At 34.1% G+C, this 27,221-nt stretch overlaps 3 protein-coding genes and 1 long non-coding RNA gene across 36 annotated transcripts in view; 3 read left to right on the top strand and 1 right to left on the bottom strand.

The window, feature by feature from the left end:
* Positions 1 to 27,221, top strand: part of LOC124442870 (DNA polymerase zeta catalytic subunit-like) — a 110,799-nt gene that overhangs the window by 72,852 nt on the left and 10,726 nt on the right. The window lies entirely within an intron of this gene.
* Positions 607 to 26,434, top strand: LOC124442887. 18 transcript variants are annotated; one of them, XR_006947405.1, is made up of 14 exons: positions 22,471 to 22,613; positions 22,808 to 22,910; positions 23,003 to 23,022; positions 23,517 to 23,598; positions 23,745 to 23,905; positions 24,095 to 24,231; positions 24,426 to 24,540; positions 24,666 to 24,744; positions 24,887 to 25,056; positions 25,154 to 25,243; positions 25,354 to 25,430; positions 25,567 to 25,686; positions 25,937 to 26,008; positions 26,068 to 26,434. XR_006947405.1 is itself a non-coding variant. In XM_046993408.1 (4 exons), the coding sequence occupies exons 1-4, from the start codon at positions 2,572 to 2,574 to the stop codon at positions 26,228 to 26,230; spliced, it is 342 nt and encodes a 113-aa protein (XP_046849364.1). In that variant the 5' UTR covers positions 2,502 to 2,571; the 3' UTR covers positions 26,231 to 26,434. The 18 variants fall into 18 exon arrangements, 1 of the variants encoding a protein (XP_046849364.1); XR_006947398.1 differs by having other exon boundaries at positions 24,876 to 25,056; XR_006947402.1 differs by lacking the exon at positions 24,666 to 24,744 and having other exon boundaries at positions 24,876 to 25,056.
* Positions 3,088 to 6,000, top strand: LOC124442892. Its single transcript, XR_006947418.1, has 3 exons — positions 3,088 to 3,181; positions 3,336 to 3,523; positions 3,652 to 6,000. It is a non-coding gene; the product is annotated as an uncharacterized LOC124442892 (long non-coding RNA).
* Positions 6,295 to 21,756, bottom strand: LOC124442868. Its single transcript, XM_046993376.1, has 3 exons — positions 21,691 to 21,756; positions 7,350 to 9,874; positions 6,295 to 7,099 (listed from the first exon to the last, which is right to left on the bottom strand). The coding sequence occupies exons 2-3, from the start codon at positions 9,872 to 9,874 to the stop codon at positions 6,568 to 6,570; spliced, it is 3,057 nt and encodes a 1,018-aa protein (XP_046849332.1). The 5' UTR covers positions 21,691 to 21,756; the 3' UTR covers positions 6,295 to 6,567.

Below are 27,221 nucleotides of genomic sequence, written 5' to 3'. Positions count from 1 at the left end.
TTGTCATCATGTTGAACTAATTAAGGTAACATTTATGAGCTAGATATTATAAAAGTGTTTACAGTTAACTCTCTCAACACTTGCAACAAAAAAATCAAATGAGAGTTTACATTGTGAAACATGCTACGAAGCACTAATCTAATATTTTTATGAATGCAAGAAAGGGATTGATTACAACTAATTTCTACGAGGTTATTCATTGCTTTGTAGGATGGCATGTTTTGGCCATATAAACTCATGAACATGCTGGTGTATGATTGTTCATGCCAAACAGCTCGTCAAAAGAAGTGTTTCTGTTGTTGATGTTAAAGGTATGTTATATGTAAAATGTGCTGCAAAAGTTTTTCATTTTAGCTGGGATGGTTCAACACAATTATAATTTTGGATCTTTTTCAATTTTAGGCACCTTTGTACTGTTGAGGTACACTTTTGCATGCTCTCCAGAGTTTGTTCAACTTCTGCAATTTGGCCTTTGGGGTGGAACACCTACAAAACCAAGAATTGCATTTGCAATTGAGTTTTTGAATTGATTCATTCTGTGCAGATGGAATGCCAGGCATCAATAAAAGCATTTGTCAGTCATTTGAAGAGTTTAATCATAACCACATATTCTCTTCTTATGCAACACCAAAATGTATCCTGTCATTATAGATGCTTTTGAAGAATGTAGGTAACTGCATGTAGGTCACTGATTTATTGCACTGCTGTACTACGTATGAATTGCTGGGAAAGTTGCAGTCAATTTTATAGCCTAAGAATCTCATCTTAAGAGATGTATTTAATTGGAGGAAATCAAAATGCTAAAGTTTATGATGGGAAAGGATTTTTCCTCAAGTATTACTGTCTTGCACTGTATTTTGTTTATGTCATTTGTTTAAGAGTGCATAATTGCTTTCTTTCTGTCATTGTTTTTTTCAGAATTTACAGACATAAACTAAACATGTTGAGCTGTGTTATTCCTGAGCTTGATGAAGGAAATATCTGTCCTACTTGTCCCAAAGTGAGTATATTGGTATTGCTTGTTTAACAATGACAATTTACTAAAAAGAACATTAGCAATGCTATCTCAAACACCTTTTTGACTGCATCATTTGCATCATTGAACTTGAATACATTGCATGATTTTATCCTTCACCATTTTATTGAAGACTGATGGTGTGATCTTTGAGTCTCTTGATGCTCTATTTATTGGAGGAAGGAAAAAGCTGGGCAGAGTCTTGGAAAACCTCTATTTGGACAGCTGATGTTCTATGATCAGACACATGTTGATCAATTTGTTGCCAATTATACCACACCTACCTCAAACAAGGTCAATGTAGCTTTAATATACTTTGTTATTCTAATGAAAATTCAGGCATGGAAGTTACAGTGCTTTGAATATATTTGATTTTTTTACATTCTCTACCACATAGTTTTTATTTTCAATAAATTTGTGCCATGGGCTTAAGGAAATAAAGCTCTTATATACTTTTTTGTTTGTTACATATTGATACTTCTAGGAGTGTCATGGTTTTCTTGCTGGGAATGCTGTTCAATCAATGAATTGCTACAGAGCTCTTGATAAAAAAGCAATCTTTGGGCAAGGCTGTCGACATGGGTTCCCTTAAAAATTGTTAAATTTGAAACATGGAGAGAGGTCTGTTACACACATTTTTCTCTATTTTTACCTAAATGTTCTTGGTTTGAAAGAGGTGGTTAGGATGCATGCATTTGATGGTGTAAATTTATTTTTTTCAGTTGGATTGCTTTTTTCAATGCTTTGTGAAAGTGCTGAAGCTTTTTGCATACATGTGGTTGCATTATTTAAAAAAATATTCTACATATTTTATAGATTGAGCTATGCAGTTTATGTTCTCCAAGAATTAGAGAAAGATAATGTTGATAATCCTGCACTCAAAATAAACATATTGTATGATGTTGCATGCATGTTGGTGAAACACTTACAGGTAATATTCAATTGACAATAGTTGCTTTGTTACCTGTTTCCTTTGTCAATAACTTTCCCTCAACACTTTTCTTCTTTGAAAAGGTAGTCTTTCACATGTTTTTCTTCATTTTTTTACAAAAAGAATTTGGATGATCCGATTGTTGACATTTTTCAATTTTCAACTCCAATTTTTCACTGCTATGGGCATGTTGGACGATGCCAAGTTAGTTGTTATTGTTTTTATTTTTCATACGTATTAACAGATGGTGATACCTATGTTATCATAACTAATGGTATTGTAGATGATAAAATGATAAAAATTCAATAATTGTTTACTAAATCTTTCTTGTAAAAGGTTAAATTTAGTCCCCGTCGTAAAGAAGGTTTTGGCCTAACTGACGGTGAGATGTTGGAGAGATTGTGAGCTTACATTCGCAAATTTAGCAGAATGACTAAAGAAATGCGTCCAAGTCACAGAGTTGATGTACTCAGTGATGCTCTTTTACATTAGGGAAAGAAAACGAAGATTAATTTAGGTATAGCTAGTTTTTCTTTCTTTGTTTGAACATATACATAGCTAACATGTCATCACATTATGTAATAGCAGGTATGAATTAAATTTTGTTTTTTGAGGCAATTTGCTGATGGCAAGGATGAAGCGAGCTGTTGACGTGGAAGAAACTGCAAAATCAGATATTGAAAAGTTATGCAGGTGCTTTCCGTGTGAGTATATGTTTGTATTTGCTGTGTGATTATATTTGACTCCGATTTTGATATGAACTATTTACGACTCACATGAAAGCAGTAAATTTTCTTTTCATTATCTAAAGCTCACAGCATTTCAATAGATGATATTCGTGAGTGGATGAAGGACGAATCGACTTTTTTTGGTCGTGAAGTTGAGACTGGTTAGTAATTGAGAAACAATGGCTGGTAGCTAGGAACAGATTTGACACATAATTATTGATGCTCATTGTGTGGAAATGTTTTACCCACAGAAAACTTTTAACAAATATACGTAAATCTTGAACAACTTACAGAAGAAGAAGATTGAAATGCAAGTACGTTGTATACCTGGACTTGTACGCTGATCTTTACCATCGATGGAATATTGCACTGATCCAAGTGAACTGACTGTTCCATTTAATCAGATGAAAAGTATGTTCGAAAAGTTCAACATGTTTCTAGAGATATTAAAGTCTTAAACAGTGTGAATTTAGAAAAATGAAGTGGGAAAATTTTGAAGCTATGAATGTACGTCGTAACATTGTGAATAATAAGTTGGAATATCGAATAAAAAATTATTTCTTGTTTTTATACGTACGTACAAGTAGAGATGTATATGCAACTTGCAGGTGCTTGTCTGACCTTGTCTTATATTTGTAATGATTTGGTATTTACTGTTTAGAATTGACGAGCAGTTGAAGATCATGGAAAGGGAAAACTCAATTTCTGCACGCTTGCAAAATACTGACTCAAAGTACGAAAATGCAAAACGCGAGGTTGCGTCTAGGAAAGAAAAACGTGTTTTGTCTCGAATGAGGAAAAATGTTGTTGAAAGATGGTTTCTCCTAAATCTTAAGTCTAAATACTGTGGTAACTATACGTATCTCATAAATGTTCCATACCACTTGCAATGTTTGTAAATTACTTTACATGTTGCCTTCTTTGTAATGTTCTCTGTATGTTTGTAAATGTTTCTGTATGTTTGTTCTGTTTTTCAGATGGTCAAGCGTTGCCATCCAGACTTTCGAAGCAAATTACTCGAGTAACAAAGGATGTCAATAAAGATATCGCAGCTTATAACGAGGCAAAACAATCACATTCTAATCATACACATACCACATTAACTTTAGATGCTGTTAAAGATCCTGACAATGATTTTTGATGTGATCATCTACCTGCACCTACTGATGAAGATTGTTGAGTTCAATTTACTGTTAAACGGAAGGCTATAGATTTATGCCATTTGCTTGACCGATCCAAGGAAGAGCAAATCCTGTTGAAGTCAGAAGTGGAAAATACGTGGAGTCACTACTTTCAACAGCACAGCAAGATTACTGACTTTTTGAATAGTTTTATTAACCATGAAAACGTACTTGATGTTGAATATGGTGAAGCGATATTTTTACACATGAAGATCTTTCAAATTGAAAGCATTTTGATAGATCAAAAAAAAGGTTTTCTTTGTACATCAACAAACACAAACCACAGTATTTATTTAATGCGAAAGTTGACATGCTTCAAAGTGATCTGGTGTCGGCTCTGGATGACGAAGAAGAAGTGGTTGTATATGAAGAAGTGGATTCTGAAGACGGTCCAACAAGTGTAGACGACCATGAAAGCACCAGCGATGATGTATAACGGGGCTGTGCAGGCACTTTAAGATCTTGAAAATCCTTTAATTATAAAATCAATTTACGTAAAGAGGGCACTTGAAAAGTTGTTAAGAAATCATGTGTAATAGCCGCCCAACGTACGTACGCTGGATAATAAAGGCGTTTAAAAAAGGTTTTTGTTAAATAAATACTTGGTGTAAGCTTGGCAACTCGATGGAGCACATGGCTTGCCGATTTTGAAATGTTTATTATCGCGAGTGGAATTAAAGATAAAAAGCAACAACGAGCATTACTTCTCTGTCAAGATGGTTCACACATTCGTGAAATATTTCGACAGCTCAACGATACAGGCGACAACAGCGAATATGAACTTGCTAAAACCAAATTAACGGAATATTTTGAGCCTCAAAAAAATCGGCGATATGAAGTGTACAAATTTCGCGAAGCCAAACAAGAACAATCAGAAACGTTAGACCAATTTCATACGCGATTGAGAAAATTAGGTCAAACATGTGCTTTTGATGATGTTGACTTTGAGGTGGAACAACAGATAATCATGGCGGGGTCTTCTTCGAGGATACGAAAGAAAGCACTAAGAAATCCCAAGTATAAACTCAGGGATATTTTACTGGACGGCCGTAGAGATGAACAAAGCACTTATCAAGCACGGGATATCGAGTCAAAGGACAAAAATAACGACATGTTGGTCACCATCCAATCTGAATCGACGCGAAAATGTTATTGTAGCGGTCCATACCCACATCAAGGCTACGAAATCATTTATGTAGCTGGGAGAATCAGTTTCAAAGCAATGTAAAGTATAAACTATAGCAAAAGCAAGACGTGAATGTCATAGCAATGAAAATGACTCATTACTGTCCATATCAGTAGTAAAGACACCAGTAGAAATGACTCATTTACTGTTCTTATCAGTTGTAAAGACATTAGCCAAAAATGTCTGGTCATGTCATTCACTCCTGAACATGGATACATACTTTAAAGGAGGGTGTTGCCCTAGAAATATATTCCTAATATAAACTTTTTATAGTTTGTACACAGTTTCTCCAATGTTCAAATAATGTTTTGGTAAAAAAATAAGAAGTTCCTTGCAAAACGAAATGCAAACTGTTACACACAATGCCAGAGCTCTTCAAGATGCCCTGGGAATAAATGACAAAGCAGACTCTTTATTTTGGGTAGGAGGCACATATTCATATATTCATGTTCTGCCACATTAAGTTCCTTTGAAATCCATTGTTTTCAACAGATTAAGACATGCATATATGAATTTGTGCCCCCAATTAACAAGTATCCTGTGCCACTGCTGGGATTTTTTATATGTTAGTAAATCTGGCAGTCTAAAATCTGGTAGTCGGACAGTTAAATATGTCATTTTCACTTCTGCCAATGCTATGGCAATGATATCCTGCTTTTTCTTCTTCAGGTTATTTATAACTTTTACTTTACACTGCCTTTATAGTTTGAACTATAAAAAGTATTATTGAATCAATCATTAAATGAATATTTTCTCCAAAGTAAAAAACAAACAAACATTGTCACAACAATTAAGGTGTTAGTCCCCAAATCAAGTATGATTGAATCAAATAACAATAACTGCATGTCCATTTCAAACAGCTACAATTCTCATAAATAGAAATTATATTTTGTAAATTATATGAATGAATAGAAATAAATATAGAAAAGACTGTATTCATACTTATATAGCAAAGCAAATCTTGTGGGCTTTTCAGCATTTCAAAAAGGGATGTTACATGATCATGGTTGCTGTAAGATCAGTATTTACTCTCATTATACAAGAAAATGACCTAACAACATTCATTGTAAGGAACTTCACAACTTCTGAATAGCTAGATATTGCAAACTAAACTCATAAATATACTTTGACAGTTCCATACAAGTTTCTTAATAAAAACTGTTCCAGTAAATAAATGACAGTTGAAAACTTGAAAATACAAATGTTTGAATATTGTCAATAATATATTTATACCTTTTATAAATATACAAATGTTGTTATTTGAACCTTTGTTAAAAGAAATCTACAATACAACTGTTTCTAATCAGCTTTAGTATAAAGAACACATACCTAAAATGAAAAAAGAAATTGATTTTCTTCTCCATTGAAAATGAGCTACAAATTCATTTCTTCTTCTTCTATCTCCTTGTACGTTTTCTCAAGACAGGAGTATTTTAGCTTCTAGCAAATAAAAGACAAATAGAAGTCCAAATGCTTCAGTTTCAATATCTATAGTTTGTTTATAACCAAATGAAGATTATTGTATATTATTGCAGTACTTGTTCAGGTCCAAATGCTTTCGTTTTAATTTCTTTCGCTCTTTCTTTAAATTGTTTTGCTTTTTCGTACTCTCCCATCTTATAGTAAACCGAACCCAGATTGTTGTACGTTCTCGCAATATTAACATGGTCAGGTCCAAATGTTTTCGTGTCAATTTCTATCGCTCTTTCATAAAAATCTTTTGCTTTTTCGTACTCTCCCATATTATAGTAAACCGAACCAAGATTGTTGTACCTTATCGCAATATTAACATGGTCAGGTCCAAATGTTTTCGTGTCAATTTCTATCGCTCGTTCATAAAAATCTTTTGCTTTTTCGTACTCTCCCATATTATCGTAAACCGAACCCAGATTGTTGTACGTTATCGCAATATTAACATGGTCAGGTCCAAATGTTTTCGTTTCAATTTCTATCGCTCGTTCATAAAAATCTTTTGCTTTTTCGTACTCTCCCATTTTATTGTAAACCAAACCCAGATTGTTGTACGTTGTCGCAATATTAACATGGTCAGGTCCAAATGTTTTCGTTTAATTTCTATCGCTCGTTCATAAAAATCTTTTGCTTTTTCGTACTCTCCCATTTATTGTAAACCAAACCCAGATTGTTGTACTTTATTGCAATATTAACATGGTCAGGTCCAAATGTTTTCGTTTCAATTTCTATCGCTCGTTCACAAAATTCTTTTGCTTTTTCGTACTCTCCCATTTCCTTGTAAACTATACCCAGATTGTTGTACATTATCGCAATATTAACATGGTCAGGTCCAAATGTTTTCGTTTCAATTTCTATCGCTCGTTCATAAAAATCTTTTGCTTTTTCGTACTCTCCCATTTCACTGTAAACCAAACCCAGATTGTTGTACGTTGTCGCAATATTAACATGGTCAGGTCCAAATGTTTTCGTTTCAATTTCTATCGCTCGTTCATAAAAATCTTTTGCTTTTTCGTACTCTCCCATTTCACTGTAAACCAAACCCAGATTGTTGTACGTTGTCGCAATATTAACATGGTCAGGTCCAAATGTTTTCGTGTCAATTTCTATCGCTCGTTCATAAAAATCTTTTGCTTTTTCGTACTCTCCCATTTCACTGTAAACCAAACCCAGATTGTTGTACATTGTCGCAATATTAACATGGTCAGGTCCAAATGCTTTTGTTTTAATGTCTATCGCTCGTTCAAAAAAATCTTTTGCTTTTTCGTACTCTCCCATATCATTGCAAACCAAACCCAGATTGTTGTACGTTTGCGCAATATCAACATGGTTAGGTCCAAATGTTTTTCCTTGAATTCCCATTGCTCGCTCAAGAAAATCTTTAGCATTTTCATATTCTCCATTCTTCCAAAGCAATACACCCAGCTTGTTGTACGAATATGAAACATCAATATGATCAACACCTAACACTTTAGTTTGAATTTCTGTTATTTCAGAAAGTACTTTAGTTGCAAGTTTATAGTTGCAAAATCTTTCCAAAACATCTACAAAATATTTGGCAAATTTCCAATTTCTTTCATCAAGTTTTTGTTTTGATGATTTTACATCGATCAACTTATTTAGGAAATGTTGAAATGATGAATTTGTTATGAATTTAATTAGATGTGGAATTATTTTGATTTCATCTTCTCTGTCTTTAAAATGATTTAGTGCCCAAGCAACTTGACAGGCAAGATCAGCTGCAGACTTTTCAGAATTGTTTTCGTTTTGTTTACAGCCAAATGTCTGCGATGAATAATTTATGATGGCTTCGTGTACAACGCTGTGGAGGCGGATGTCGTTGTTTTCCGTTTGAATGAATAAAGAACAATGCTTTAATTGAAGACAGACATCTTCTGCAGATATTTGTGGATCAATGCTTTTAATAAATTGTATTATAACATCTTGTGGTAAGGGATCGAAAGATATTATTGAGAAAAGTTTAAAAACATGTCCCAACAAGATGGATTCTTCGGCATTTTTTTGTACTGCTAACATAACAGCTCTCATTCCTAAGTAAGATGGGTTCATTTTTTGAAAATAGCCATCCATGTTCTGTCGCTCTCCTTCATTCAACTTATTAAAATATTGCTCCCACGTGAATGTCGGATTTACACTTTTTACTCTACCTACGTAGGAAGCAGCATTTGCCAGGAACAACGGTTGACGATTTAATTTGTCTGATAAATCTTTTAAAAATTTTTCATCTTTATTATGAATACTAGAAAGGACAGATAGAAGTTGTCGACATTCTTCATCATTCATACCATGACTAACTGAAATGTGTTTATTTAGATTTCCATCTGGTGGTATAGCATCAATATTTTGGACAGTTACTATAATTTGACCATTTTTCCAGCTATGATCACCAACTTGAGGTAACAATGGATAAATTTTATGAAGTTCAACCACGTTATCTACAACAATCCACCATGTTTGCCAAGATTTCAGTTGTTGTGTCAGCAATAATTGAAAATCTTTAATTTTGTCTTCACTGCTTTTTGCTTCTTTCCGAATATTTTCGATGACAGTTCTATCATTGCTTAATCGTTGACAAAGTTCAGCGTAAGTTTTCAAAAGAGAGTCGACATCTTTTCCTTCGAGTGTCATCACAAATGTTGTCTTATTTTCCCAGTCAAACGAGTTATAAACTTCTTCACAAATTTGTCTAGCTAATTGAGATTTACCACTGCCAGGATTACCAGAAATATAGTAATATGTTAGTTCATTATTGTTAGTACTGCGCAAGTTTTTGAGATCTGATTTGATTTGATTAAGTAATTTTGTACGTTTAACCACATGGTGATTTGGTTCGCAAGGAAGTATTTGAAAAGAACTAAATCTGTTTCGTTGACATTTTATTTCATTAATTTCAATGTCAGAAAATCCTAGATTATGAAACGACTTTTTAATATTACGAACCATTTTGCGAAATTCTTTATCAGAAACTTTTCCATTTTTTTCATGGATGAATTTGTTTCTTACATTACGAAGTTTATGCACATTATCTTTAACCTTTCTGTCAAGATTTTTTCCAATTGAGTTGGAAAACAATATTGCTGCAAATAATGTCGTACAGTCCCACTTACTGGTGTCACCATCTTGAAGCTTTAATAGAATATGTTTGTCTGTGATTTCTTTTTTCTCTTCTTCAATATTGAAGAAGTTCTGACCACTTTCGCTTGTATTATCCCATTGTCCAAAAGATTTTAATTCAGGATTAGAGTTCCACTCATGGATAAATAAATCAACAAGTTTCTTTTCAACAACATCTGTAAGTATTTTCTGCAGGTAGAAGTTATTAATTTCTTCTCTTGACTGCATCTAAGGGTCATAAAATTATCAATATCAACATAAATTAATTCTTTAATTAGAGTTTATAGACAACTAAAATTGTTGAAGATCAAACATAGCTACGTAATGTTACAGTTTTACTTGTACGTGTAAATGAATATCGAGGATGGCAGCTGAAAACAACGCAATTGGACATTTTAGTTTTCTTGCATTTAGGCATTTGGCTACATTTTGTTAGTGGCATCGCAAGGATATTGCGAGTGAGCGGAGGGGGAGGGAGGGCACAAAACTTCTACCACGTCAGTCGCTAGCGAAATGGTCCTAAAAATTGCTTCTGCACTGGGAAATTTTTGAAATATTTATCACAACATGAATCGTTTCAATTTTTTAACTTCCCAGTTTAACCTTGGCGGATTTGTACATTCTTCGTGTTATAACGTTACGTAGATTGATTATTGATTTTAATGAAATGTTTTCATATTATAATACTCCAAGAATTGCAGTATTTTCATGAACCTTACTCTTAGTCATTGCTATATTTGTATTTTTGTGTCTACAAGTTTGAGTCTACGAGTATACTTGTCCACGATCTCATACAAGTTCTATGATATTGTGTAATGTGGTTCATGACATGCATCACAATATTACTTGTTCTTCCTTGCCTGCTATGGACTTGATACATTCTAGAATTATTGTTTTGTTCTTTTCATTTTTAAGAAATTAAAGTCTTTACCACACGGCTAACAACGTAGAAAGGGTAAATACAACGCAAACTAGTCTACACAGCTAATAGAATGCTTCCTTTTATAGTAAAGTTTTGTGAATTCGTAATAACTACATTAATGCCATGTGCTTCTTTTTCAATTTCGAATGATTCATATAAAGACTCTTATCTTAAATTCAAATGGGGAGCACTTGGGGCGCACAGTAAATTTTTAGCGGGGCACGTGCCCCCTTCCCAGGCCCCACTTTAGCGACGCCACTGCATGTTGGAATAAAATTGGAGGTACTGAGTTATATTATTATTTAGGAAGGTGTTCAACAATTTGTCTAACTGACACACAAAGTTCTCTAACTGACTCACGCTTTTGAGGAGTTGGTCCAACGTCTGGACGACAGAAGTTTGTCTCTTGTGATTCGGGAGGCGGAAGACAATGGACGGAGAGCTTTAGAAATCCTCAGACATACCTATCAAGGCAGAGAAAAACCTCGCATCATCGCTCTTTACACGGAACTCACTTCGCTGTTGAAAAGTGACGACGAGACTGTCACAGATTATATATTGCAAGCGGAACGATCGGCAACAGCCTTAAGAGAAGCCAAGGAGACAATAAGTGATGCAATACTCATTGCAATGGTTTTAAAGGGTCTGCCAGGCACATACGACGTCTTTGCTACCGTAACATTTCAAAGGGAAAGACAAATGACATTTACGGAATTTAAAAACTCGTTACGAAGTCATGAAGAAAATGTCAAACCATTGTCACCAAAAACTGAGGTGGGTGACAACGTTATGTATGTGAAACCAAAATTTGACGGAAATTGTTTCAAATGTGAAGGGGACACAAAAACTCACAATGCCGAGTGAAGGGGAACAAATGGTGTTCCATATGTAAGACCAAGACCCACGACTTGAAAGATTGCTGAAAGACGAAAGAAACGTCCAAGTCAGCTAAAGACGAGCAGCGCTGTGACAGTGAATGGCAACACTTCTTTTTATTCGTGTCAAAGGATGAAGAAGAGAACGCTGAAGCAAACGTGAAGGATAAGGATGAAGGGAATTTAACTCTACTGGTGGACACAGGAGCTACAAGCCACATTATTAACGATAAGTCAAAATTTATAGATTTTGATTGTAAATTTGATAGTAAAGCGCATGTTATTGAATTAGCAGATGGCAGTAAAGCCAACGTAGTAGTCGGTAAAGGTACTGCTAAAGTCAAATTAGTTGACTTGCATGGAAATGCGCAGGATGTCTTATTAAGTAATGCCTTTTATGTTCCCATCTTACGATCAAAATATATTCTCAGTAAATGCTGCCGTAGAAAAGGGGGCAAAAGTCAAATTAGATAAACACGATAAGCATGTACAGTGACCTGATGGTACAACGTTTGAAATAAGACAAAAAGACAAACTTTACTATATAAATAGCATATCATCTTCGAATAAAAATGCATGTTCTCTATACGAGTAGCAAAAGGTTCTAGGGTCACTGCAACTACAAGGATGTTAGGAAACTAGAGAAGGGGGTTAAGGGGATGAAAATCACAGACTTGAGGGAAGTTGAGTGTGAGGTTTGTACGCAAGGTAAAATGTGCGAAATGTATGATGGAAGATAAAAATTCGAGAGGTTCTCTTTACTTTAATCACACGGATCTTGTTGATCAGGTCCTATTGATCCAAAAAAAGACAAGGGTTTAGATATGCATTGTCGTTTGTAGATGATTATTCAGGATTGAATATGGTCTATTTCTTAAGCATAAAAGCGATACACCACAAGCATTAAAACAGTTTTTAGCAGATGTTGCACCTTACGGAAATGTGAAGGACATAAGAAGTGATAACGGCACTGAATTTACAAGCGAGAATTTCAAGTCGATTCTTAGGGAAAGCAAAATTAGGCATGAAACTAGTGCACCATATTCGCCACACCAGAACGGCACAGTTGAGAGATTGTGGTTAACTTTATTTAACATGGCTATGTGTCTATTGGCAGAAACGGAACTACCAAAATCCATGTGGACATATGCCGTCATGGCATCTGCTTATATTAGGAATCGTTGTTTTAATTCGAGGTTGAACAAAACTCCGTTCGAAGCGTTTACAGGCTCAAAACCAGACTTGAGCAAAATGCACGTTTTGGTTGTGTTTGTTATGGTTATTCACAAAATTTCAAAAAGTTAGACCCTAGAAGTAAACAAGGTATTTTCGTAGGGTATGATAAAAATTGTCCAGCATATCTACTATACTACCCTGACATTAACAAGGTAGAGCGTGTAAGATGCGTTAAGTTCTTCAGGGAGGGTAGCAGGGAACTGCCAGAACTAGATGTTGAAGAACTTGCACCTCAGATAGCAAAATTGCATGAAAGAAACCCCAAAACAACTAACGAAGACATTACTACTCCAGAGACATCTAGAGAATCAAGATACCCCACTAGGATAAGAAGTAAGAGTAAATATCTTCACAAGTATGTGACAAAAGAAGTTTCAGAGGAGGATACTGTTTCATATACCGTAGATTATTGCTATAGAGTATCCAACATCCTAACGACATATTCCCAAGCAATAAGCTCTATTGTAAAAGTAAAATGGCAAAAAGCCATGAATGATGAAATGAAAGCGTTAATTGACAATGATATGTTTGAACTTGTTCCACCCCCAACAAACAGAGACATAGTGGGGAGAAATGGGTGTACACCGTAAAAGTAGGGGAACATTTCGTAAAATAGTAGCGAGAGACTTGCCGAGCGGAAATCGAATTCGTGTAATAAAAATTAATGCCCAACATAAAGTTTTGATTAGAGCCATAGAAATAGACCAAAAAACTGTAAAATTGAATTTATTGTAACGTTTCGTCTTTACTCAAGACATCTTCAAACAAATAATAAATGTTGTTAAGACAAGATATTATATTTACAAAAAGGTGTTAAATTACTACTAAAGGAGGCGGTGTCAAATGGATTATAGGATAAGGAAGTTACATCTTTGTAAATAAAGTTCGTCCAGGTTGGTATAGTCCTGAGAAGGACTGTTTTTGTTGTTGTTGACTGACGTTTCGACAACCTTAGCGGTAGTCATCTTCAGAGTCAAATGAGGAGTAAACGTCAGGTTAGCCGTATTTGTTATCTGGTTCTTACGTCATTGTAATGTGTGTACAGGAAATGTGTATTAAACAGAGACTTTGTCGTGGTGACAAACTTAAAGATAGATTTCAAAATAGCAAATACCATGGTGAATGGTGATAATAACAATGTAATAGTTCTTAAAAGAACTGTTTTAACCAAAATACTAACCAAACAATTCAAAAGAACCGTCATTTACAGTTAGAAAGAGACACTATGCATTTCGGCAGACTACTCATCAGGTGTCAACGTCTGCTAAATGAGAACCTCCAAACCATGCTATATTTATAACGTTAGAAAAGGTCAATGTCATCCCTATTTTTAGAGATGACACTTAAAACAGAGACAGATTAAACACGTAATCCTTTTGTCGGCAAAGGACAGGATTAGTCAATTTAATTAATACCGACTCCATGACGCGTAGCTGGAATAACGAGCGACATTTTTTAATAATTCTAAAGTTTTCATCAGAATAAGCATTGGCACAGCGAGTGTTGCTCAAAAGATGTTTTCCAATCGCTGAATCACATAAAATCGGATTTTCACTTTTACACCCGCGTTTTGGTAGTTGTCGTAAAGGAACAGTTTTATTCCTGACAGAAGCTGGTACATGCTGTTTTATTCTCTCACTCAACCTTTGAGAAGTCCTACCTACATAGCGAGCATCACACTCACATTTAAGCTCGTAGACTACATTGCTTGATATTTGAGCAGGGAGAGACTCTTTGGGAGTGGGTGGAAGAATAGTTCTTTTTGAAAATATAAAGACCACATTGCATGCAAAAAACAAACTCTCGGTGAGATTTTTAGTTTCCCTCTCGATGTCATTAGAGGCTTTACCCATCCAGGGAAGTTTAAGGAAAACAGGGCACTTGGCCGGCCCGAAAAGTTCATTCCTTTCATTGTTTGTGGATAAGAAAAGTTTGTCTAGCAATTTCTCCGGATATCCATTTAACACAAAAATAAATTAGTATTTTGGTTAAAACAGTTCTTTTAAGAACTATTACATTGTTATTATCACCATTCACCATGGTATTTGCTATTTTGAAATCTATCTTGAAATGTGTATTGTCATCGTGAATTAGTGTGAAGAGAAATATTTTTATTTTTAGTTGTGATGTGTGATTTAGGTGTGATGTTTTTAGCTGTAATGTGTGGGTGTCAATTTTGTATTGTCATTGTGAATTAGTGTGAAATGTAATGTTTTTAGTTGATCGTTCGTTTGTATTGTGAATAAGTCGTTTATAAGGTGCCGGTAATTGCTGTGATCTGTTCAGGGGGGTTTGTTCCAAGATGGTATACCAACTTTCTAATGTAAGCCGTTGTCTATAGTCAGTACTGTAAGTAATGCATTTTGCCGAGTCCCAGTCAATGTTGTGCTTTGTGATTCGGTGATGTTCGGCAATGTGATTAGTTTTCTCTTGTTTCTTAGTAGCTCGTTTGTGTTCAGTAAGTCTTATGTTTAAGTTCCTGCCAGTTTCCCCGATATAGGAGGCGTGGCAGTCGGAGCAGTTTTTTAGTAAACTGCACCTTGTCGTTCGTTGGTTGTTCTTTGTCCTTCATGTTCGCTAGTACTTGTCGTAACGTTGTGATTGGTTTATGTGCGACACGTATGTTGTATGGTCGTAAGATACGCGAGATAGTCTCAGACGTACCTTTGATGTAAGGTATCGTTGCTGTTGTCACTGAGCTGTTCGTTTCGTTGGGTTCGTTGGGTTTGTAAGTGTTGCGTTTGATAAAGTCAGAGTTATAGTTGTTTTTATCAAAAACGCATTTGATATAGTTGTTTTCGTTGTGTAGAGCGTCCGGTGAATCACATATGATTTGTGCACGTCTTGTTAATGATCTGATTGTGGTGGCTTTGTGTGATGTAGGGTTGTAAGATGATTGGTCTAGTAGTCGGTCAGTATGTGTTGGCTTGCGATAAACTGTTGTTCGTAGTTTTTGACTGTCATGTTTTACCAAACAGTCGAGAAAAGGAACACTTCCGTTTTCTTCGACATCTTTGGTAAATTGTATGTGGCTGTTCTGTTTGTTGATGTGAGTATGGAAGTCATCAATCTCGTCTGCATGTAGTGCTGTGAATGTGTCATCTACGTAGCGAAACCAAAAAGGTAGTGCATTTTTGTAAGTCGTGAGCGCCCGTTCCTCTATAGATTGCATTACAATTTCAGCAATTACAACAGAAACAGGTGAGTCCATTGCTGTTCCATGTAATTGTTTGAAGTGTGTACCTTTGTACTGGAAGTAAGTCGAGGTGAGGCAGAACTCCAGTAGCTCCATAATGTCTTGTGTCGGTAATGGAAGTACGTCCGTGGTGTTTGTAATGAGGGTTTTTGTACGAGTAAGTGCCAGATTAAGTGGAATACTGGTGAACAGTGATTTCACATCAAAAGACACTAGTATATAGTTGTCCGGTATTTGTATAGTGCTCAGATTTTTGGAGCACTTGGGAATATCCTCCCTTACAGGCAAACCAAGTTTCCCACCCTGCGTTATCAAGCATTTTTGTTCACATTAACGCAACTGGAAACAACCCCTACTTAGACGACTTTAAAATAATCTCCTCTTCTAACGATTCTTACGAATTCTTCATTCATGAGAGCCTTCTGATCAATAAATACAAGCTTTTACTTAACGTGCAAGGAAACTCCATTCAACTTAACCTCTTAAATTCTCTATATTTTACTTCCTAACTTCCTTATCATATAATCCATTTGACACCGCCTCCTTTAGTAGTACTTTAACACCTTTTTGTAAATATAACATCTTGTCTTAACATCCTATTTATTATTTGTCTGAAGATGTCTTGAGTAAAGACGAAACGTTACAATAAATTCAATTTTACAATATTTTTGGTCTATTTCTATGGCTCTAATCAAAACTTTCTGTTGGACATTAATTTTTATTACACGATTTCGTAAAAGCACTATTGCTAATGCGCATTTAATATACACGACAAGTTTTTTTAAAATAGACATGTTTCGACATCTCATTATGCCATCTTCAGTATGAGTGAAAATAGTAAGATGATAGAGGTTTATATAAAGTAATATGATACATAAATTACATAATAAAAGGAAATAAGATATATTAATCCGAGCGTATTATAAATTCAATATAATACTTATTTTATAATACGCTCGGACGCTCCCCATTAATATATCTTATTTCCTTTTATTGTTGTAATTTACGTATCATATTACTTTTATATAAACCCTGTATCACAGAATAGATATATACAGAAGCGCCACTCAGCGAAAAATCTGTCCCCTACTTGTACCCAGTTCTTAAGTGCGCATCTTTTGCGTCCGCCATTACTCCAGCCAGATAAACTGGCCAGAATGTATATAGATTAATATTATGAAGAGTTGTTTTTCGAAAATTTGACGAATTTAAATTCACTTATGGACAAAATTTTTAATGCCATCGGATAGGATACCAAGCATATGAGGTGAGAAACAGTTTTGTTGTAAAATACGTTCTTCAAATATAATTTTACGGGTTTTATAGTTTCTTGCCTTGAATTGTATGCGAGATCCATGTTTAGAACGTCTCTTATATTGAACGGCAGTTGCCCTAAGAATTTATAATTTAGGACAAAAGTAATAAATATATTTAGTGTGATTCCATTTCTGTATTTTCTAGTAAAGAGTTTCCTATTAGAATGGTCAACGGATTTGATAGAAGCGATAAAACGACCTACTGTGCGTAAAGAACGTTCTTCAGATGAAGACGTTACTGGTATAAAATTTGGACTAAACTAATTTATATTTGATTCTTGAATCGGGGCTTTTTATTTGCAATGTAGCTTGTCTGCATAATTGTAATTGAAAGTTTTTATTTGTAATTGTATATTGAGTTCCTGTGGCTGTCATGTCTGTCAAATTTGTATTAACTTACAGATAAAGATGTTTTGTGTTGTCTTATTTTTAATAAACAATATATGAAATTACAATTTTTTAAAAAATGAAGTTATTGATAAATTGTTACAATTAAATTAACAACTTTACCATTATGTCAAACATATTGTCAAGCTCCTACAGCTTACCTCTTTGGTTAAACTTCACTTGTGAGTTGTGACCAACAATTGTATGTGAAAAATGATTAGAATTATGTTTGATTCACCGCATTGATCAACCAGCAGAGAGAAATTATTGCAACAAAGGGTCATAAACTTCATTCAGTAAATTAAAATTTTTATTGTAAGTAATCATGTCACAAACAGAACTTATTCTGACAAAAACCAGTTATAGTTACTCTTAATTCCATTATTTAAATCGTAATACTTTACACAGTAAAATGTTTACCAAAAGGTGAAACACAGATACACCAGAAAACTTTTTTAAAACATTTGACAAGGGGAAACTGCCAAGCCAATACCAATCCAATTCACAAAAGCATTCAGGAAGCTTTTTTATGTTCACTTCTCACATCATCAATAAGCATCCATGTCAAATATATAAATAATCTCCTGATTGAATTTAAAAAGGCAGAAATAACAAAGTTAAGTCATGTGGACCATATGGCAGTATATGTTTTACAAATTGCTATTCAAGCACTTTATTGGTGGAGGCCAACATGCTGCTGCTTATGTTCCAACTTGCCCAAAAAGTCATTCAAGCTTCACAAGTCACAACTGTGATGAATACAAAATATTTTGGCATCAGACGACCTTCATAGTGGCCATGCAGCATCGCTTCTGATAGTTTAAAACACCTGGGTAGACAATTTTGGTGATTCGAATGTCCTGCCAAACGTTGTTTGCAATATATAAACTAACTGGAGGATAATTTGATTTGTCACTTGTTTCAGCCACGACCGAGATTTCAAATGTTAGAACAAATGTCTTCAAGATTCTCTGCAGAATTTTTATATGATAATATTAAAACTGACGACAAACCATATACCGAGTACGCATCTCGTCAGATACATATCTACTTTGTAAATATTCCGAATAAACCCTCATTTATCAAAACGGACGTCGAATTAATGATAAATTGTTGAGAGCTTGATGTGTTAACTGTATCCACACAAAAAAATATTAAAAAAAATGGCCAATCTATAGAAATATTTGGGTTTATTTGCCAAAACCCATCCGTAGAAGTATATATTATATTGCGATCTGGCTGCATTTATCTGGCTCATTGAGTTCTATAAGACCTGGAGGGGAAACGTCATCAAAATTATTATAAATCATTATCGCGCGGCCGCGTGGTCAAAAACATGGCGGATTTTGGTTGTCAAAGTCAGCGGAAAGACGCGGGCTCATGAAATGAAATTTTTTTCGCCCACCCGGATTTGACAACCACAATTGCGATTATATAAAATATCAATGCGAAGCACAAAAACTTTTAGAAATTTTATCTTTAAAACATGCTGCAAACTTGTTTGGTATACGGATGCTGAAGTAATGCCAGAAAAGGAAACATTTCATGACACCGGTAAGCAACGTAAGATTGTTTACTATTTAAAGTGTTCAGTGTTTTGTTTTAAGTCAATACTTGAAGTGTGATGGCATAAATTTTGTGAATGTTTTACTCTCTAAGTTATAATTTAAGTTATGTTTATCCAGTCTTATTTGTTCTTTACTTAATCGATTGCTAGACGAGGCAAAGCAATCAGTTCTTATCGAGATATGCATATCTTAAAACTCCTTGTTTCAACTGAGTTGAAATGGAGGATTTTTTCATGATATTTTTCAGAAAATATGAAGCAAACATTAAGATCAGAGCTGTATTGAAATCAAATGCAGTGCAGGATTAATTAATGAGCTCTTTGGTACATGTCGTACAATAAAAAATACCTGTATTGAACAGCTAGCCTGGATAATTTGACAGATTATGGACAATCTTGATGATGGTGTGTTAAGGTTTGCTTTTTGCTAAAAGTTTTATAAATGCCATCTGGTGTTTCTGTAAATGAACTGTTTGTTGTAGTAAACAGGTTAGTACATAAGAAATAAGATAAAAACTACTTTGTTCAATAATGTGCCAAATTATGCTCCTACCTTGAAATATTTGCTCAAGATAAGCTTATGATGACATGTAACCTTAAATATAGTACTGCATCATCTGACAAAATCCATACGTTTTTCAATTCCAGGTGATTAAAAATTCACATAAGATGCATTGGTTGCAATGAAGTTGAATGTGGAACAAGCAAAAATTGATGGCAAAAAACTTTTTATGTCTTGAAGAATTATGATATCATTTAAAAGAATAAGAGTAGCAATCTAGTAAAAGAAGCCACATCTGCCTTCAACATGAGACTTTTCCAATTATGTATAGTTTCTTTGTACAAAATACTGTTTTATATAAACTTGATTTTTAAGTCATTCACTGATATTTTTATCAAAAGATGAAAACAAAAATTCAAAGGCATAATGTACAATTCAAAAGTTTGTCAAGTTGTTTGAACCTAGAAAAAATTAGTATAGGTAACTGCAATTTGTAAGGACACAAAAGAAAAGTAGTGCAAGAAGGTTAGCATTTTTGAGAATTAATAAGTTCTTCTTGACATACATTACACAAGGCCATAATATTATAAATAAGGACTGTACAATATCAATTATACAACATGCTAAATATCTTCACCTACATTATAATTATTTAAACAGATTTGCCTTCATGCAGCAATAAGAAAAGTGTTATGTCAGAGAAACCAATGCACTTTAATTTATGAAATCAGTATTTTCAATGGGAAATTAATGTAGTTCTGTTCAGTAGTAGATCCATGGTTGTCAATGACAATCCAGCTTCTAATATCTTGCCTCAAAACAGAACCAGCAACATGATTATAGAATTTCTGAATTTCGTTCTTTTGCTCTCCTAGTTCAAGATATTTTCTTCAGAATATCATAATACTTTATAAGACACCCAGAATCAATTCTACCAAAAAAAAAACTCAAAAAAACTACATACCTACTTATAATATATTTCCAGTCGACTTAAGTCGAGGGGTAAGCTAACTTTTCTAACTCCTTTGGACATTTTAACTAAGATTTACCCATCTATTCAAGAAAGACAGTTGCACCAAGCTGTTCACAAACAGTCAAAAACACAAGTAATGCGCATGGGATTATGCATTAAAGCTTAACAACACATTGACAGTGTAAAGATTGCCGTTTGATATTTATTTTAATATAGCTAAAGCATTACTTGACAAAATATACGTTATTTTACAGTAGATTTACCTCATTTAAATGTGTGTGTCTATTTCACAAAAACCTGAAGCATTATTTTCAATATTTTATGCTTACGGTATCGTGGTTGTCATTATTATGAGCAGTAATAGAGATCCGTTTCGGGAGGGAGCGAATGTTAAAAATTTTTCTCAAAGTGGAAGTTTTGACAACCAACATCCGCCATTACCGCCATGTTTTTGACCACGGGGTCCAGGCCCCTTTGCCCCTCCAGGTCTTATAGAGCTCAATGATCTGGCTGGAAACATGGCCGCCGTGTAAAGTTGCCCGGATGCTGCGGACACGAACATCAAAGGTTCCGACATCGAGTGGCGCTTCTGTATATATCTATTCTGTGCCTGTATCACTTATTATTTCATTCATACTGAAGATGGCATCATGAGATGTCGAAACATGTCTATTTTAAAAAAACTTGTCGTGTATATTAAATGCGCATTAGCAATAGTGCTTTTACGAAATTACCCATGAATATCTTATTTCCTCTACTACCTCGTGACCATACACATGATGTGTATCGATGTAGAACATTACTATTATATAGTAGAAATTTATTTCTTTTTATTATTATATAAAGATATATGAAAGTTAACAAGTTCATTTTCCAAACTTGATTCGAGCTAGTTCCAAATCTCACCAAAATCAACAAATTTATCTTTATAAAACATTTACATACGTACATAACGCCGAAGTAGAATATTTTACAGAAAAACAAAATAATCGATAAATGGACATGAAACATTAAATCACAAAATCAAAATACAATATAACAACGAAAGGTAAAGTTTAAAATCAACATACCTTCACAAATTCACAAAGATTTCAAGACACAAAATACTTCATCGCAAGTGAGACGTTCTAGTCGTTCTGTAGAATAATTTAAATGATTGACGTTTCCGGTCACGTTAGACATGTAACCCTACCCCTAGGAAAAAGGCTCCTACAATATATACCGGAAGAAAAACCCTTTCGTTTTACCAACGAAACAAATCACTCCATTCGTCTTATAAGACGTGGCTAAAAGCCAGTAAAGTACGGTACAAAACGTCGGCAGGTAGTCGTGGGAGATACATACGTTGTACTTTGGTCGTTTAACTTATGTTATTGTGTCATTGGTAATATCGATAATATTTTCTGATTTGTGATTTTCTTGCTGGTAATTTTAAAAGATGCCAAGGTACACCAAATAACGGCCTTATAGCTGTTAGACTTTTCAACATTTATTTTCATTTTATAGATTTTTATGATAATTTTTGTAGGAGCAATAAAAGGTTTAAAGCAACTGTAGCTGTCACATATCATGATGAGGATGGCCATGTTGAGAGAGAGGAGGTGCATTTGTCAGAATTGGTTACTGAGGATCATAGAGGAAGCTGTTCTATTAACAGTCCTGATAATTGTGGTGCATTGGAAGGCCATGAACTGGGAATGGAACAAGATAACAGTGATCTTGAAAGTGATGTTCACCATGATTGTGAAGAATCATCTTCTTATTACCAGAAAGTTGAAAGAAAACAAAAAGCATGGGAAAATTTGCGACATTCAATTATAAAGAATACATTTCAGTTTGCTGGCAAAATTGGAGCAATCTGAAGTGTATTCATTGTGATAATGAAGCAAAGTTTAGGTGCAGCGATTGTGGTCCAATGGCAAAGTATTGTGAGAACTGTATGTTAAAGATGCACACAACCGTAAATATTTGTCATCATGTTGAAATATTTAAGGTAACCTTTATGAGCTAGATATTATAAAAGTGTTTACAGTTAACTCTCTCAACACTTGCAACAAAAAATGCAAAAATAAAATGAGAGTTTACATTGTGAAACATGCTACAAAGCACTAATCTAATATTTTTTATGAATGCAAGAAAGGGGATTGATTACAACTAATTTCTACGAGGTTATTCATTGCTTTGTAGGATGGCATGTTTTGGCCATATAAACTCATGAACATGCTGGTGTATGATTGTTCATGCCAAACAGCTCGTCACAAAAGAAGTGTTTCTGTTGTTGATGTTAAAGGTATGTTATATGTAAAATGTGCTGCAAAAGTTTTTCATTTTAGCTGGGATGGTTCAACACAATTATAATTTTGGATCTTTTTCAATTTTTAGGCACCTTTTGTACTGTTGAGGTACACTTTGCTCATGCTCTCAGAGTTTGTTCAACTTCTGCAATTTGGCCTTTGGGTGGAACACCTACAAAACCAAGAATTGCATTTGCAATTGAGTTTTTGAATTGATTCATTCTGTGCAGATGGAATGCCAGGCATCAATAAAAGCATTTGTCAGTCATTTGAAGAGTTTAATCATAACCACATATTCTCTTCTTATGCAACACCAAAATGTATCCTGTCATTATAGATGCTTTTGAAGAATATAGGTAACTGCATGTAGGTCACTGATTTATTGCACTGCTGTACTATGTATGAATTGCTGGGAAAGTTGCAGTCAATTTTATAGCCTAAGAATCTCATCTTAAGAGATGTATTTAATTGGAGGAAATCAAAATGCTAAAGTTTATGATGGGAAAGGATTTTTCCTCAAGTATTACTGTCTTGCACTGTATTTTGTTTATGTCATTTGTTTAAGAGTGCATAATTGCTTTCTTTGTGTCATTGTTTTTCAGAATTTACAGACATAAACTAAACATGTTGAGCTGTGTTATTCCTGAGCTTGATGAAGGAAATATCTGTCCTACTTGTCCCAAAGTGAGTATATTCAGATTACTTGTTTAACAATGACAATTTAGTAAAAGAACATTAGCAATGCTATCTCAAACACCTTTTGACTGCATCATTTGCATCATTGAACTCAAATACATTGCATGATTTTATCCTTCACCATTTTATTGAAGACTGATGGTGTGATCTTTGAGTCTCTTGATGCTCTATTTATTGGACGAAGGAAAAAGCTGGGCAAAGTCTTGGAAAACCTCTATTTGGACTGCTGATGTTCTATGATCAGACACATGTTGATCAATTTGTTGCCAATTATACCACACCTACATCAAACAAGGTCAATGTAGCTTTAATATACTTTGTTATTCTAATGAAAATTCAGGCATGGAAGTTACAGTGTTTTGAATATATTTGATTTTTTTACATTCTCTAGCACATAGTTTTTATTTTCAATAAATTTGTGCCATGGGCTTTAGGAAACAAAGCTCTTGTATACTTTTTGTTTGTTACATATTGATACTTATAGGAGTGTCATGGTTTTCTTGCTGGGAATGCTGTTTGATCAATGAATCGCTACAGAGCTCTTGATGAAACAGCAATCTTTGGGCGAGGCTGTCGACATGAGTTTCCTAAAAAATTCTTAAATTTGAAACATGGAGAGAGGTCTGTTACACACATTTTTCTCTATTTTACCTAAATGTTCTTGGTTTGAAAGAGGTGGTTAGGATGCATGCATTTGATGGTGTAAATTTATTTTTTTCAGTTGGTTTGCTACTTTCAATGCTTTGTGCAAGTGCTGAAGCTTTTTGCATACATGTGGTTGCATTATTTAAAAAAATATTCTACATATTTTATAGATTGAGCTATGCAGTTTATGTTCTCCAAGAATTAGAGAAAGATAATGTTGATAATCCTGCACTCAAAATAAACATATTGTATGATGTTGCATGCATGTTGGTGAAACACTTACAGGTAATATTCAATTGACAATAGTTGCTTTGTTACCTGTTTCCTTTGTCAATAACTTTCCCTCAACACTTTTTTCTTTGAAAAGGTAGTCTTTCACATGTTTTTCTCTATTTTGTTTTTGACAAAAGAATTTGGAGGATCCGATTGTTGACATTTTCAATTTTCAATTCCAATTTTTACTGCTATGGGCATGTTGGACGATGCCAAGTTAGTTGTTATTGTTTTTATTTTTCATACGTATTAACAGATGGTGATACCTATGCTATCATAACTAATGGTATTGTAGATGATAAAATGATAAAAATTCAATAATTGTTTACTAAATCTTTCTTGTAAAGGTTAAATTTAGTCCCCGTCGTAAAGAAGGATTTGGCCTAACTGACGGTGAGATGTTGGAGAGATTGTGAGCTTACATTCGCAAATTTAGCAGAATGACTAAAGAAATGCGTCCAAGTCACAGAGTTGATGTACTCAGTGATGCTCTTTTACATTATGGAAAGAAAACGAAGATTAATTTAGGTATAGCTAGTTTTTCTTTCTTTGTTTGAACATATACATAGCTAACATGTCATCATATTATGTAATAGCAGGTATGAATTAAATTTTGTTTTTTGAGGCAATTTGCTGATGGCAAGGATGAAGCGAGCTGTTGACGTGGAAGAAACTGCAAAATCAGATATTGAAAAGTTATGCAGGTGCTTTCCGTGTGAGTATATGTTTGTATTTGCTGTGTGATTATATTTGACTCCTATTTTGGATATGAACTATTTACGACTCACATGAAAGCAGTTAATTTTCTTTTTTCATTATCTAAAGCTGACAGGATTTCAATAGATGATATTCGTGAGTGGATGAAGGACGAATCGACTTTTTTGGTCGTAAAGTTGAGACTGGTTAGTAATTGAGAAACAATGGCTTGTAGCGAAGGAACAGATTTGACGCATAATTATTGATGCTCATTATGTGGAAATGTTTTGCCCACAGAAAACTTTTTTTAACAAATATACGTAAATCTTGAACAACTTACAGAAGAAGAAGATTGGAAATGCAAGTACGTTATATACCTGGACTTGTACGCTGATCTTTACCATCGATGGAATGGTTGCACTGATCCAAGTGAACTGACTGTTCCATTTAATCAGATGAAAAGTATGTTCGAAAAGTTCAACATGTTTCTAGAGATATTAAAGTCTTAAACAGTGTGAATTTAGAAAAATGAAGTGGTAAAATTTTGAAGCTATGAATGTACGTCGTAACATTGTGAATAATAAGTTGGAATATCGAATAAAAAATTATTTCTTGTTTTTATACGTACGTACAAGTAGAGATGTATATGCAACTTGCAGGTGCTTGTCTGACCGTGCCTTATATTTGTAATGATTTGGTATTTACTGTTTAGAATTGACGAGCAGTTGAAGATCATGGAAAGGGAAAACTCAATTTCTGCACGCTGGCAAAATACTAACTCAGAGTATGTAAATGCATAGGCTTGGTAATGTTTTATGTTTGAATCAATTGTTATCCATTAAGATTTGTTGGGGATGTTGAGAAAGCAAAGGATAGCAAGGGATTGACTGTGTTTGAAGCTACAAAACAGTGGGCGGGAGATAAGAGGAAGAGAGAGGATAGGGGAGATCCTGGTGTGATTGATGGATACAAGGATACGATTACTACAATAATCATAACTTTTTAAAGATTGTTCTACTATCTCTTATTCTCTGTTATCCTATAGGACCATGGAGTTAGTTTGTTGATGAAGAAAATATTGCTAAACCATGGGAGGTATTTCAATTACCCAAATAAAGAGTTTTATAAAGATAATTTTCAAATCAAACAATTATTTTTCTGGCTTTTTACCTTGATGAATACAGGAAGAGTCAACAATCCTTGAGGAATATAAAGTATCGAAGAAAGACAAATCAAAGAAAGATGATATGAAACCTTCAGAAGAGAAATCCACATTACACAGTAAGTTAAAATTTTCATACTTTTTTGTAGTTTCCTAAACATTACCAAATGTTGTTTTTCAGTTAAAGATGCAAATGACTATCAAGGAAGATGATACCTTCACATTCCACAAGATCTTGGCATTAATCTCAAGTCAGATACTCCTCCAGAACGATGTTTTCTACCAAAGCAACATATTCATACGTGGTATGTAAACAATTCTCCACTTAGTTCATTTTATTAAAATCAAAAAATGGAAGTTAAAATACCAGAAATGACGTTAAACACGGTATTGAATTTTAGTTATTCTTGCATTTGTTTGTTTTCTGTTACTTTACTGTAAAACAAAAACGGAAGAAATATGAAAGTTTACTTACTAAAATGTAATTAGAAACGCCATGGAACGTCTGACTTCGAGTCATCAATATGCTTTAACTTTTGTAGATTTTAAGGAAAACACGCAATAATTGAATTAAGTTTAAAGACAGTTTATGATATAATTCTTGATGGTATTGAGGAAGTTCAATTATACATTACAGTATTCATTAGAGAAAGCGTCTCATCCAAATATAAACTTAAAATATGAGCGTTTTTTTAATACGATGCTTCTGTTTGAGTCAAGACGTTTAGGTGATCATGTGATACGTTTATAAAATCATATTTATCAGTGTATTATTTATTATAAAGTAATGATTTGTTCTAGTACTACGTACGTATGTTTGTAGATATTGTGTTGG

The sequence above is a fragment of the Xenia sp. Carnegie-2017 genome, unplaced genomic scaffold (assembly GCF_021976095.1).
Source record: "Xenia sp. Carnegie-2017 unplaced genomic scaffold, XeniaSp_v1 HiC_scaffold_20, whole genome shotgun sequence".
In the NCBI taxonomy this organism is placed as follows: domain Eukaryota; kingdom Metazoa; phylum Cnidaria; class Anthozoa; order Malacalcyonacea; family Xeniidae; genus Xenia; species Xenia sp. Carnegie-2017.
Note: the sequence above shows the minus strand (reverse complement) of the source record. Positions and strands in the feature narration are given on the sequence as shown.

Bases quoted from the DNA above. Each gene is read 5' to 3' on its own strand.
- LOC124442887 (XM_046993408.1), top strand. From the start codon at position 2,572: ATGGCAAGGATGAAGCGAGCTGTTGACGTGGAAGAAACTGCAAAATCA. The intron at 2,651-2,757 runs GTGAGTATATGT...CATTATCTAAAG, and splicing joins GTTATGCAGGTGCTTTCCGT to CTCACAGCATTTCAATAGAT. The intron at 25,589-26,067 runs GTACGTTATATA...TTATCCATTAAG, and splicing joins GAAGAAGATTGGAAATGCAA to ATTTGTTGGGGATGTTGAGA.
- LOC124442868 (XM_046993376.1), bottom strand. From the start codon at position 9,874: ATGCAGTCAAGAGAAGAAATTAATAACTTCTACCTGCAGAAAATACTT. The intron at 7,100-7,349 runs ATTTGGACCTGA...TTAAACGAAAAC, and splicing joins ATAGAAATTGAAACGAAAAC to ATTTGGACCTGACCATGTTA.